This window comes from Macrobrachium nipponense, chromosome 6 (genome assembly GCF_015104395.2).
Source record: "Macrobrachium nipponense isolate FS-2020 chromosome 6, ASM1510439v2, whole genome shotgun sequence".
Taxonomy (NCBI): domain Eukaryota; kingdom Metazoa; phylum Arthropoda; class Malacostraca; order Decapoda; family Palaemonidae; genus Macrobrachium; species Macrobrachium nipponense.
In genome coordinates, this window is record NC_061108.1 from 46,417,208 (window position 1) to 46,432,956 (window position 15,749).

Here is a 15,749-nt window from a genome sequence, read left to right on the forward strand (position 1 = left end):
CCCTGTTCATCTTACATTCTGATACCAGCACAGGAACCGTTTTGTCTTTCGTATTTATCTTTCCGACTTCAAATGACTAGGATTTCCGCTGAAAAGGATCTGGGTATGACAGAGAAAATGAAAATGACATTTCCCTTACAATTAATACAAATTGCAAAAGGTATTAACCCTCCCCCACCCCCTTTAACTTCTCGTTATGTTTCTGACGGGAAGGTTCTTCCTAGATGGGCTTCAACTACAACAAACTGCCGTTACTATAAATGTACAGAATATTTACGCAATCACAAAAAAAGCCCAAACAAGATGATCTTTAACAGGCTACCTCAATCTGCTGTATACTATACCTGGTTGGCTACAGTCAGAGGAAGGTGCTGGTTATGCCAACAGAATAAATTGCCAGTATTGGCGGTACTGCATGTGAACGAGGTAATGGTAAGCACTACTTTCCGGATTAACGTTTCCAGCTCAAACTGCTTCCTACCGCTCAACTGCAGAATGTGTCATTAATAAGTAAGCAAGCTTAGGGCGTTGTTGCCAGCAGTGATCCCTTCAGAGGTAATGGCAGAACTCGACGATAAGGGTAAGGTGACGGGAATACCATTATTCGCTTCCACCTAAAAGCACTTCACCATTGCACAGCATTCTCTCTCTCTCTCTCTCTCTCTCTCTCTCTCTCTCTCTCTCTCTCTCATGAGGTTCACTTCATTTAATACCATTGTCATATATCTGAATCCAACCATGAACACTAAGGGCATAATGAATATTACCCGAGATGCGGAGTTTCTCTGGTGTTGAATTTCCAAGGCGTGAATAATAATACACAGAACTACCTACTAAATAAGCTGCATCGCCGACAGACACTAAGGAGCCCGACCAAAACATGTTGAGAGAGCATAACCAAAACACCGATGAAAAGAAGTCTCGAAGCAAAATGACAACTTGAATCTTCTAGACACAACAACAATACCTTTCTATAAGTATGACTTAGAACATGCTACAGAAATTCATAATGATGTCTCTATTAACAAAAACGGCATACCAGCATACATGAAAAGAGACCCTATGCACGTATACAAGACTTGGGGAACCAGCAAGAAACAAGTGACCAGTCAGGAGCAATGCTGATTATGCTAAACCCTCCTCCACTGCTGCTTTCATTTACACATTTCCACTGAACAGGTGAAGGACGAAGTATTACCTCCAGAATGAAGTGCAGCTATCATCATCTTTTCCCTCGCTGATGTCATCGTTAAATAAAGCACGCCAAAACCTGTCCATAATACGGACTAGCACTTCTCAAAAAAGCGAGGAAGAAAGAAAAAACTGAAATGTACAAGATTCTCTTACAGAACCTTGCTAAAACCTTTGATCGTTCTGGATACTGGTCATGCATGTTATTTCTATCACCTGAGCTCGAATTTCGGGCAAGTAACAAACACCTTAGACCAGTGGTTGTCAACCAAAGGGGGCAACTGTGACAACAGATTGGCTGCTGGCTCATAATATGAGAGAGAGGAGAGAGAGAGAGAGTAGAGAAGAGATTCGGACATTAAGGGTGAAGGGTGTATGGGGCCCCCCCCAAAAAAATAAAAAGTAAATAACAGATTGAAAACCCTGCGCCTAGACTGCCTCTCGTATAATGAATTATGGCACACTTGTTTGGAAGGTGAAGGGTGCATGGCCCCCCCCCCACAAAAAAAATAAAAAAGTAAATAACAGTTGAAAACCACTGCGCCTAGACTCTCTCGTATAATGGGATTATGGATACACTTGTTTGGGAGTATGGTTGCATCATTACTTACACCCTCCTGTCAAAAATGACAAAATCTAGCGAATGCAAAGACCTTTTCAGAGTAACACTTCGACCGCCTCTCCGCATTTCTCGATGTCTTTCTCTTTCAAAGGGGCTGTGCAAGTCAGCTTTTACGCTACGATACTATTATTTGATGTCACTTCAATACTGAATTTATTGCAGTATATTAAAAAAACAAAGGTAAAAAAATAAGACAAAAATGCCAAATCGAAATGAACCAAATACAAACCTGAATAAATTTTGCTGTACAAAATATTACTAAAAGCAAACTATTGGATATATAACTATTTATATACTGCCCTTCAATAAAATATAGTTTAGTGTCTAGTTATTTATGCCAGCTACATCACGTTGAAATGCATGCAAAATTATGATAAAATTCGTGAATTATTATTATAATTCCTAATGATTTCCTATGGGGAACTTGCTTACCGATACCGGGCATAGATCAGTCTACATAAAGTTAGTTTTTATTTGAGGATATACTTCATTTAGAGTCACTTTATAGATGAACGGCTTTAATGAATTGCACTGAGCTCACCAAAGGCAAAATAACAAAAGTCAATGATCAAAGTGAGGCGCTGAAGTTGAAAGAAATAAAAAGTTCGATATTTTTATGTCAAGTAATAAAGATACACTCACACCATGTAAATTGGATACACTGCCATATCATTTTTATATATTGTATTGTTACTTACGGTAGCCGCGGTATAGCAAAGCATTTCATTCTTCGTGTCTGGGTGCACTATAATTGAACACCAATTGTATACCGTGTTTGAAATTCGTTAATAATTTTTTTAAATGGGGTGTGTGTGTGTGTGTGTGTGTGTGTGTGTGTGTGTGTGTGTGTGTGTTGTTTAATTAACATTTATCAACAATGTATCAAGCGATTGTCTGAATGTTGACGTCATTCTAAGGCATTGGTACAGCGGTCAAAATAATAACAACATTGCCCACCAAGAACTTGGGTTATCACCAAAACTCTACGGGAATTTACACACATTTTCACCTTTAGAACAAGGAGAGAGAAAAAAAAACACACACACACACACGTGCCACCTAAGAACACTGCCGTACACAGGCTACAAAACATGTAAGAGAACATCGGGCCAACAGCAACGCCGAGTAAAAATCTTAAAGCAGAGTTGGACAATGGCACAGTTTTCTGCCTTCTTAGTCCTTCCGACAAACACCATACTTAACTTTCCACTCAGACAGACTTCGCAAAAGGGCGACAAGAAGGGAGAAAACAGCAGTAGCAAGTGTCCTTATTTGGCGCAAGTCTTCAAAGACAGAGGCTCCGAGTCAACAAACCTCAGCACGTTCATTTGTATTCATTCCGTCTCAACATGGAGCGGGGGAGGAGAGGGGGGTTAGAAGTGTTTATGAATTATTTTACAGGAAAAAAAAATGACTCTTCGAAGCAATAATATAAATATATCTTTTTATGAGTACTGTTACTAAAAATGGCCAAATAAACAACCCTTTCTCGACAAAAACTATTTCAGAGTATTATCATTCGGGCGTTCCATTCTCATTTTTTTAAGCGAACGCCCCAAGAGTAAAGGTGGTGCAGGGCCAACCTATTAAGTTTGCCCAGGTAACCTTCAATATGTTGGTTTATCATCGTCGCTTCTACCTACATGTGCAGAACTGGTCTTGCAACATTAATCAACACCAATATTTTTTTAGGATGTTCCATTCCAGGATATCTCAACCATTGTCATATATGAAGACTATGAAGTTCCGAGGGAGAGACATCGATAACAATGACTCCAATTTTCGAGAGAGAGAGAGAGAGAGAGAGAGAGAGAGAGAGAGAGAGAGAGAGAGAGAGAGAGAGAGAGAGAGCTATTTCAGTTTTACCTTAAAAAAAAGAAAGAAAGATAAAAAAAACTAATGCAGAAAGGGATTTGCGAGAGAGCAAGTAAGCCTCTTCTGGGTATAAAGGCCCATCCTCACTAGGAAACATTGTCTGTAACAAAGTTTGCAACGTTATTTTGCAAACAATGTTTGGAAACTGTTTGCAAACAAAGTTTCCTGTCCAGACCTCAGTTGTCGTCGGTGCAGTAGCCTTTGTGTTCTACTTGGATATTTCAATCCACTCGAGGAGGAAGATAAGAGAAAGAAAACGCCCACCTTTGATGGCGGGGAGATTCAGTTAGGCTTCTTTTTCCTTTTCTTTATCGGTGTCCGATAAATACCATTTATAGGGAGGAATAGGGCTTCATTGATGCATGCATCTTTTTCTTCAAAATGTAAGTAATATATTTGATTGGGAGGTAATTTATTCACATCGGCCTATTCGCTCCATCTTCCCCCCGACCCCCAAACATCCCAGGATGCACTGACCTCCCTCTACCAACCTCTATCGCATGAAAGCAGTGATATATAGATATAACAGTTATTTGAAAAACTTCGCTCACCAACGAAGCCTAAATATGTTCTGAAAAGATTTTCTGCTCAGAATAACTTTTTCTTTCATTTCCCACAATATTTTGCGTAAACTCGTGTTACACCCTGTATATACACATACATATATACATACACACATACATACATACATATATAAATCATATATATAAACATATACAATGTACGTGTATATATACATATATGCATGTATACATATGTATATATAAACATATACATACATTATGAATGTGTATATGTACATATACACACAAAAACACCAAATGTTTTCCAAACAATGTTTCTTAGTGTGGACAGGCCTTAAGCGCCATTTCTTGAAGCTTAGTATATTAAAGAGGATTAATTTCTAAAGGTCTCGTTACACTCGTTACAGTTTAGGCCTAAAAACAAAGTGGAGTCTGACAGTGATGCCTCGTAAGTTAATAAGAATTATATTCTTTGAAAAGTGTCTTGATTATTATAAGTCGTGAAATGAAAATAGAAATAACTTTAGTGTCATTCACAGTGCACCAAAATCTAAACACTAGAGGAAAATCTTGTACAAAGAACAGCTCTGGTATTGAACGAAACTCTCTGGGACATTCAGAAATGTTTCGTAAGACAACTAATGTAAATATGTGCTGAAGACAAAGTTTTCCTACAGTTTGGACATGCATTATATACTTGACAACAATGATTCGTATAATGGCACTTTTTGACGTACGAGATTGCTTTAAAAAATTTTGTAAGACAACAAGAAAAACGAAGAAATTGTTTCATTTACAACTTAGCATATTTGATCGATAGTGAAGGATTTTGTGGCTCACTATACTATCACATACTTTATGAGAAAAAGAAGGGTTCCTTCTCTGCATTCTAGTAAAATGCTGATTTGATTTGTGAAACTTGGGTTGTCAAGCCAATCCCTGGGCCACTTCCAGTCATTCAGTGCTAAGAGAGCTGGAATGTTGCGTGTTGTGATGAGGGGTTTTATACCACCAAACAAAATACTGAAGCGAGGACATTTGGAACATCAAACAGCCGCAACGAAAGGACACAAGGAGAGGCCGAAAGTAGTTGGCTGCTTCCACATTAACACCAACCAGATCTGGAACTGACGAAGGTCAGCCTTATATGGTGAACCTCACTCTGGTCAACAATTCTCTGAAGCTCAAAACAATGTACAATACAAAATAATGCAAGATGAAACTCCTAAGCACACGGAAATAATTACAGGGAAATCCAAAACTGCAAAAATTTTGAGCGTTTAACAATCAAGAGGCAACAACGACACCAACCTGCAATCCCGTTAGTAACGGTTATAAAACATTATATTCAGGGTAAAACAATGACTTCCACAACGGTCACAGAACAAAAGGGTGAAAAGAAACTGCTACTCTTTGGACAAAAAGATAACAAAGAGTTCAAGTTGTTAAACAATTAAAAGCAAAATCAATAACAGAAAACATTCTCCAACTAATGGGATCTTTTTATACTTAAAGTAGCAGGTAAATTATGAAAACCAAATATCGCAGCTGGAAACATAATAATAGGTCTAGAACCAACGGTGAGGAGCCACTCCAAAGACCGCGTCACACTTTTGTTCAATCTGAACGCTGGCTACGCCTCTGCTCAGTTTGATCACAGACTGAATGAACAGGCAGCTGCAAACGGAATTACAAATTATAAGAAGAACAAAGAAGAATTTTATAAAGGACGGATACAACAGAAACTGCCATCACATGCAGGAATACTACAGAACTGCTCTCCGAGCTCTCCTACAATATTATAATAATAATAATAATAATAATAATAATAATAATAATAATAATAATAATAATAATAATATAATAATAATAATAATAATAATAATAATAATAATAATAGTGACTACAATGGCGAGAGGCTGAGCTGTGCAAAAATACCACACAAACACATATGAATTTAATTGTCTATTTTTTACTGTAGTCACTACTTATAATGGATGGAAAAGAAATTTTTTACTGAAGAATACTGAATAAAAAAATAATGGCCAATTTAACGAAATTAAATAAAGAAACATCCGCAGGACGGAGAGGGTAGTGCCACAGCAATAAAAGTTTAAAATATTCAAGAACATGAGTATTACAGACATCTAGCAGCAGCAGTAGCAGCAACAACAGAAATAATAATAATAATAATAATAATAATAATAATAATAATAATAATAATAATAATAATAATAATAATAATAATAATAATAATAATAAATTCGCGTTGACTAAAGAGCAAATGAACCACAAAATTAGTCAACAGACATCACTGGCTGCGCAAAGGTAACAAAGGCCAGTAGCTATCACAAGATAACTATTGCTATGTGGGTGGATCCCAAGTCTATCAATCAAGTTTATGAATCAACCAAACGTAACCTAAAGGCAACTGGCAAGAGAATGAAAGTCCATCTCGTTCGCCGGAACGCGACACTCATCCGACACCAAAATGGAAGACCGGAATGAATGTGCCACTGACGAACGAGAAATATCAGTAACAAAATCAAAGCAGGGAGTCAAATTTGAGGGCCTTCTCATCCTAACAGACACTTCGTGTCTCCCGAGTGAAAATTTGTCGCCCCCAATGCACAGTAACATTTAATCTCGAGCAATAAATTTCCCTTGATACATTCAGTTGTAAAAGCCGAAAAAACCTAAGAACAAAATCAGAACTGATGCGCATCATTTCTCCCACATGAGACGAACTCATAATCGAGCCGATATAGACATCTCTATTGACCTCAACACAAATATATACATTACTATCTATAAGTGAACAGATGTTCCACGAGGAAAGAGAATTCGCTTTGATTAAAAGCTTGAAAGACTTTTCGAAACAAGGGGCGAATACGCAAGTAACTTTACTTGAAATAAGCACCCCCTGAATGCTGGTACATTCAATCAACAACAACAATTGCAAGTCATCGCCTATGACAAACCCGTATCCACCCACTGGGCTCTCGTGCAATCAGTGCACACATGCAAACTTATCAGCAGCCCTGGAATCCGAAAGACTCAGAACCTGGATGTTGAAATTAACTACCACAATGTCAGTCAAATCAAATAAGTGTCTGTGGATGACGAGTGAACAGGCAACCTATGCAGACATAAACCTTTCTTTAGAAGCATCTGCTTTGCTTCGGAGTTTCAAGCTGGAAGGACGCTCTTACACAGGGCAAGGGCGGACCACAACATGTTACACACCTTGAAAACAACTATGATAACCGCCCAATACCCACTATGGTATACACACACGCACTCTCTCTCTCTCTCTCTCTCTCTCTCTCTCTCTCTCTCTCTCTCTCTCAAATAATTCAACTTGGAATTTACCTTAATGCCTAAACAGCACGAATAACCTATACATGAATTTTTGCATAGCAACGCGCACAACAGCATGGAGGGAGGAAAGGGGGGGGGGGGGGGCGGTGTGGTTTACATATCCCCCGAGGAAGAGGCGTGGGCGTTAGACCAAAAAATATGGTATCCGCTACGCGGCAACAGTTTCATCCTTCTGTCAGCATTACAGTGCAGGTTACAACGAGAAAGAAAAGTAAATACAACTAGATTCTGAACGAGACACAATCGAACAAAACACTAAAACGAAAGAATGAAAATGTTTGCATTTCTCACAGACTGCAAGTGATGACTGACTATCAGCTTGAATACGTGGGCACAAACCCAATTGATCCCTGATCTTCTTTTCCTGCCGAGAGCAACCAGATTTGCTGAACAGCAGCACCAATATGCAGTAAATATACCTGGCTGTTCAACTTCTCAGTTCCAGAGGTCCTTCATTTCTCACACTGTCGGGGGAGGAACAGCCTCCCTGAGGATGTTGTGCAAATCGAACTTCAAAACTTCAAGAGAAGATGCAAGGCATTAATGCCGTGAAATAAGTCCCCTTGTATTTCAATAATTTACTTATATTATCAGCTGTTTATCAATTTGTTCATTTATTTTTCCCTTTCTCACAACTGACCTCTTTTTCCTGTGTTTTCTGTCACTTCTTTCAAATGAACACCATATTCTTTGGAAGTTTGAATTTCAAGTCAGTGGCCCCTTTGGTGGGCTTGTTCTATATCAGCAGGCTTCATAATAATAATAATAATAATAATAATAATAATAATAATAATAATAATAATAACAATAATATCGCAATACCATGGGACACCAGAGTTGAAGAGAAAGAGAGGGAAAAAATGGATAAGTATCAAGATCTGAAAATAGAAATAAGAATATGGGATATGCCAGTGGAAATCGTACCCATAATCATAGGAGCACTAGGCACGATCCCAAGATCCCTGAAAAGGAATCTAGAAAAACTAGACGCTAAGTAGCTCCAGGACTTATGCAGAAGAGTGTGATCCTAGAAACGGCGCACATAGTAAGAAAAGTGATGGACTCCTAAGGAGGCAGGATGCAACCCGGAACCCCACACTACAAATACCACCCAGTCGAATTGGAGGACTGTGATAGAGCAAAAAAATCAAATAATAATAATAATAATAATAATAATAATAATAATAATATAATAATATAATAATAATAATAATAATAATAATAATAATAATAATACTATCTATATCATAGAGGTATTATCTTCCTTGAAATAATTTCTCGTAACAGTGAAATTATATATATATATATATATATATATATATATATATATATATTATATATATATATATATATATATGAAATATGTGCAAACATGGTAACAAAATACAAATACAGTAAGCCTGTACTATAAGATGACTACCATACCTAGTATTATAATCAACTAAAGAAAGTATACCTCTTTTGCTTAAAAATGGGAAAAAATATATAACAGGATTAAACAAATTCCTCGTGGGCAAATAGCGATAAAAATGGTCTCAAAGTACCTGATATACTCCACTTCAACAAATACAGTTGCTGGAAACTAATCGAGTGGCCTGATATATTTTCAGGAGATGGCCCTACGTAAAAATGAAAAAAAAGGCTTTTGCAATAATACTATTATAGTTACTGTCTTTATCATCACTATCAAAATGAATATGGTGTTCATATTTTTGGGCAATACAGACATAAGAAAACTATATAACTCATGAAAATGAACTGCTTATTTCATAAAACCAAAAGAAAAATGTGGTTTCCTAAATCAAACAGTAATAAGTGTTTCCAAATTGAGAAACGTTGTAGCTCAAGACTACAATTATTTAGCATAGTACCCCTGCGAAAACAGTTTTCTTTAAAGAGCAAGAAGAAAACGTTACCGTAGTTAAAAAGTAGTAGTGGTATAACTAAACTAGCTGTACATTCGCTACTTTACTGCTCGTTCTTACCTATACTATGTCCGTTTTTATAATAGCACAGTAGATACAAAAATAACTAAATAAAAGCTAACGTTTGGTTTGAAATATGGCATTATTTCACTTTAAAACATTACTGTAATATGGGTTTGAAAATAGAATTATTGTGTGTTGGAAACACTAATGACATAAACATGAATTTTTGCCTAGCAACGCGCACAACGGCATGGCTGTCATTTGCTAACGACACTGTCAGAAATGGTCCAAAGCATACATTAATAAAGGAAAATGAAGATCGAGGGAGTTACACGAATAATTCCGCGATTGCTGGTCCACAAAAGCTAATCATGTGGGCAATGACTTTCCCTCAGCTAAAAAGCTCAAGGTTCCTCAAGCATCCGTTCCAATTCTACATTTGGTTTTCAGTTACAAGCTTCCGGATCGACATTTACTCGCCTCTAAACTTCATACTTTTCTCTAGGAAGTTCAAGACAACTCTCTTGTGACAAGTAATTTTTTTTATGGAAGTTAGCAGAAATCGTCAAAGTAAATATGGGTCAAATAGGAGCCTTCATAAATCAATCATTGCAATATCTGGACCCTAAGCGTCAGTTTCTTCTAATAAAGTAAAATATCCTTGGCGAATTTTCATTCGGTATTAAGGGATCGAGTCACAGGTATTGCTTTCCATATTATGAAGAAAACAAACTTCACAATTTAAATTCTATCGAATTACGAACACCTCGTTCGATGCACTTTCGTTTCTGTCAGAAACCTTCAGTATATTTTTTAAAGAAAAATTCCCACCTGAAAGTCAATTTCTTGTTATAAATCCATAAATTCCCTACCTAATACCATGGGAGAAATGAACATATTTCCAAAGGTGAAGAATTGGTCTAATAAAAATAGAGAGAGACAACAATAAAACACTCACCTGCAATACCTTTAGAACTGACGGTCATACATGTATACAACGGTATTAGTATGTTAGTCCACATTTACTTGAGTCAGTACCCGCTTACAAATAAAACAGAGAGAGAGAGAGAGAGAGAGAGAGAGAGAGAGAGAGAGAGAGAGAGACGAGAAAGGAGGAGTAGAGAGAGGAGGAGAGTTCCATTTTCGAGTGTAAGCAAATAAAGACAAAAAAGGCTCCATTAAGGGATATTAAAACCGGAGAGAAATTCCGACCACATCTGCTCTATTCAATCAAGTGAGGAGCACCATCCCCACGAAAGGCACGACGACCAAGCAGTGAGGAGGAGGAGGAAGAGGAGCGAACAACAGCAGCAGCAGCAGCAGCAGCGTCGGAAACAGGAAGAATGAGGCAGAGGACTGAGGCGAAATGAAAAGAAGATCCGAGGGGGGCGATGCCCCACCCGCAGTCGGGTGCGTGGTTAAAAATGTTAAAGGAAAACCATAAAACTCGTGATGACTGAAGTCGCCTGTCAGCGGGACTTACCTGAGTGGTACCTGGACTCATTTCTGGTGAGGCGTCGTTGGGCTCTGCGTCGGGATCGAGTGGAAGGGGAAGCGGCCCCCCCTGCCTGTTGTGCACCTGTGAGCAAGCAACCAACCCCCAAATGAACAACACACACTTTTAACTACAGTACATTACAAGTGAAGGCGTGCAATCTCAGAAAATACCGGGAGGGTCAAAAGATGGGGGGAGGGGGGGAGAGGAAAGCTAACAAGGGCGTACCGTTCTTCAAGTGGGGGAAGGCACAGGGGATGCATCGTCCCTCTGTCCAAAATACTACAAATAAACAACTTTCAGGGAACACATAACAACAGTACATATATACTAACAACACCAATTGGTGAAGAGGGGGACGGGGTAGGGGGAGGGGAGGGGGGGGAGGATGGGAAGGGGGGGGGGAGGGGGGGAGATGATTACCAGATTGCCAACGGCGGCAGAAGCAGCGTTGAGTCACAGGGATTGGAAGGAGGTTGGCGGGTGGGGTTAAGAAAAGGTTGGATGCCATACTGAACCAATCGCCTCTAAGGGGAGGTTGAAGAAATGCTACGCGGGGCATCTGCTCGATAGAGAAGACGAAGCAGGAAGTTACATTATACAGCTACAAATGAAGCGAGATATTTAAAAGGTATTCAATGTAACACATTGTACGAAATGAAGCCATTTAAAATGATGCACTGCCATTCCAAAGGGCGAAGTTCGCCGATGGAACTTGTCTTGAGGTTTCAACAGGCATTCGATCTTTATCAGGACATTTCGAGTCATTATAACAAATCTTTTGCCTACCATCATAGTTTATTATCCTACAAGTTGGTAATCCCTTTGTTTATAATAAACTCATGTATACTTTCAAGAACCACAGCTCATTTTACTCGAACAAGGTGTTACATCACTATCAGAATACTAATCAATCACTTGTCCTAAATCAATGAGAGAGAGAGAGAGAGAGAGAGAGAGAGAGAGAGAGAGAGAGAGAGAGAGAGAGAGAGAGAGAGAGAGGTGGAAGTTTTATTCTGGATAAGAAACGTGCAAAGTTAGTTACTGAATAATTTGAGCAATAAATACGATATCTGAACAATAAATGCGAGTCCACAACTTATAATTCATCAACAGGGGAAAGTCTAGTCAGAACGATAAAGAGCTGAATTAATTACTAAAAGGTTATTACGGTAGAGAGGGACACGGTTTCAATAATATCAAATGTCAGGTCATAAATAATATGAAATGTAAACAGAGGTAAAACATATATATAAAAACAACAAAGTTTTTAACCGACATAGCAGCTGAGATCATACAAACAAAAGAAAATATTAAAAATCAACAACAAAGTAAGCGAACATTGTAATACACAAATCAATATTTATAAGGTAAAACAAACGGCTCAAATAAAATAATGTGCGGAAGTTTCTTGGGATCATCAAATGAAATCTTAGTATAACAGATCGGAAACGAAGTTAACAGAGCGCATGCGCTTGATGAAAGAGGCTGAAAGAAATGGAGATGGGAGAGGAAATCGAGGGTTTGGCGATGGCATCAAGACAGTAAACAGAAAAGAAACTTATATCTAAAAATTATATCCATAAAGTAATATTAAAATCCCCATAAAACAAAGAAATAATCTAAAAGTGCCAATCATAAAAACATGACATAAAAACGGGTGGGGGGACAAAAGTCTGTAAAATATGATGAAAGAGGAAATAACAAATCTGTCATCTAGGAAACGACAAAGAAGTCTGAATGATGATGACGATGATGACGATGTCGTCGGCGAGTTCCGTCAGCGTGAGCAGCCTTCTCCGGGAGGGAGGAAGGGATAAAGGGAGGGGGGGACATCCACAACAGCTGGCCACAGCTGCTGCTGCTGCTGCTCACGCCTTGCGAAGCTCTTCGGTCGGGGCAAGATGATTATGAAACACAGGAATGTATGACATAGCGAGAGAAGCTGGGAGGGTTCAATGGGTCGGGTTTTGGAGAAGAAAAAGGTGAAAAAAGAGAAAGAGGAAGAGAGAGGAGAGAGAGAGAGATGAAAACGAGAGGAGAGAGAGAGAGAGAGAGAGAGAGAGAGAGAGTACTAACACGTCCATCGACCACCACCGGCGAGAGCGTAGGCAAGCGGTGATATATTGCGAAAGTGTGTTGATCCTCTACACACAATAATCGAGAGGCACACTTCCACAACAGGCAAGGTGCACATTAGTGTGGGTTCAGACAGCAGTGAAGTGAAGTGCATGCTCATTGTCTTCTTCGTCATTAGAAGGTGATCCGACAACCAAGAATTCCATTTTATGCTGCAGTACTTTACTAGTGCACCTCCAGCTCTAAGAACGCAACGTAAGGTGATGTCATGAAATCCCTCAACAAAAAGCCTTCTAACTTCCCCAAATTAATATACTTGCAATGTAAGTGCAGTCATGTTCGAGCACAGAAGAAAAAAAAAAAAAAGTCTAATGTGAAAGTCAGGAACTCGGTAACATGAAAAAGGTGAGGTCCGATAATGAATGAAGATCCCTGTTTAGAGCGCATGATCAGTAGTTCACTTAGAAGTGATCGTCATCTGAAGATATGACCTCCAACAATACTGAAAACAAAGTGAACCACTCCTAGTAGAATGTCTTCAATGATCCAATAATGCGCATCCCTCAACTGAAATAATACTTTGTATATAATAAAGCTGATCCACAAACACCTTCATACTACAGGGCCATTGCATTGCATAATAAAGGAGGCCATCCATCTAGGTGTTTTCATCAATATAGTGTCAGTCTGGAGAGCACTCCTACAACAACCATGAGATGGCAGGTGCCTAAGAACTTACAAAACTGGATCACATGAAATGGGATTCAATGGTTATCCTCGATCATTATTTGACAGCATCCACGGTTACAGGTATGAAGCTTGACCGGGCTTTCATAATCAGACAAGAAGGGTTACGTACAGCAAGCACAGTAAGAGCAGAATGAGAAGGACACCGAGGTCCCCCGATTCTTCAAGGGCAAGCAAAAGGTACACAATGGTGCAAGGAGACTATGATGATGCAGGTGAAGGGAAACTGGAGGGGGAGGGGGAGGGGAGAGAAGGAAGAGGAGGAGGGTGTGTGTGGTGTACCTGACAAGTATCGCCTTTCGTGAGTGGTGACGCTGCGGTGTTCGCTGCGTCGACTGCGACTGCTGGCACCTCCGCTCTGCTGATGGGCATGCAGTGCTGCATGGTGGGAGGCTGCTGCAGCACATGCAGGAAGAGGCGTTAGTCATAGCCAAACACACACACACGCATACAAAGACACACACACACACTATGGGCCATTCAGCTTGTCTCTTCATTTCAACACAACCATTGCCCCAGATGCTCCATTTGCGCTGATGGATCCATTAGCAAGTTTTTACTAGAAATGATAGATTGTTCTCGTTAAAAATGGTTGGACTCATTATTTTGAGCATTCAAATACCACCCGTTGAATTCATGATCTTCCTACAGAATGACAAGGCAAGGTTTACACTAAAATTGTTGGTGCCCATACACACTTTGAACACAAGATTCTTCTGTGGGAAGCAAAGTTGTAAATCGTAAACTGAATGACAGTTTTGACGCTTCGCATACCACTTAATATTTATCATACAAGGTAGATTACTCGTTCAAAATAACTATGACCTTTCTCAGTGAATTTAGAGCATATTCCAGTGGGCCAGTGGTTGTGTATTGCTGTTGCTGTTGTGTATTGAAAGAGAGAAGCTGAAGATTTCCCCAATGTTAAATAAATCTGAAGCACGAAACTTGTTGTAAAGAACGATGGTAAAGGCAATTTCAAATGATCAAATCTCCATGAAATGGTTCATCTTAATAACTTCTTACTACTCAATTCAATGCAGTTATGTTTGGACAGTGGATGAGGATGACCGAATCTTCGCTATTCAACGTTTATCATTTCATAAAACAAAATATGCAAACATTACCAGGATTTTCTTCACAAACCAAGAAGACCTTGAATAATAATGAACACTATAGTTAATTGTATTTATTTGAAATGATAAACACTACCAGCACGGTGAATATAATATAATATATACAACACTGACACATAAAATATACAACCGCATAAAAGCAATATATTTTCTCAACAGCTGAATGAAATGGGAAATATATAATATCATTATCAACAAGTTTCGCTAGAAGGAGAGAAAAATGAGATTAAGCACACGAAATAGTATGCAAGTCAACCACTCGCAGATATTTACAGTGAAAGTTAATGAGACTGAAGAGCCTAGTATGCTACAGATTCAGGCACAGCTCACGTCGTCAGTGTCTAAAATCAAGCATGGCAAAACACTACACAATAATATATTTTTTCGATATATATATATATATATATAATATATATATAGATATATATATTATAGATATATATGTTTATCGTATATATCTATATGTATATATATCTACTAATATATATAGATATATATACGTATATATAGTATATATATATATATATATAGTATACGTATATATAGTATACATATATATATATATATATACGTATACGTATATATATATAGTATATATATATATATATATAGTAGTATATATATATATATATAATATATATATATATATATACTATACACAATTACTATATATAAACATAACTTACTCTTAATCATAACTGATATATATAAAAAAAACTTTCAGTATATATGAAGTTTTTCTGTTACAAGTATGTTCATGTATTTATAATC

At 38.1% G+C, this 15,749-nt stretch overlaps 1 protein-coding gene across 1 annotated transcript in view; it reads right to left on the bottom strand.

The window, feature by feature from the left end:
* Positions 1-15,749, bottom strand: part of LOC135216852 (disco-interacting protein 2 homolog C-like) — a 271,475-nt gene that overhangs the window by 195,397 nt on the left and 60,329 nt on the right. Inside the window, exons 4-5 of the mRNA XM_064252365.1 lie at positions 14,125-14,235; positions 11,005-11,100 (exon numbers count right to left, since the gene is read on the bottom strand). Coding sequence (XP_064108435.1) covers positions 11,005-11,100; positions 14,125-14,235 — 207 coding nt within the window. The remainder of the gene's footprint in view (positions 1-11,004; positions 11,101-14,124; positions 14,236-15,749) is intronic.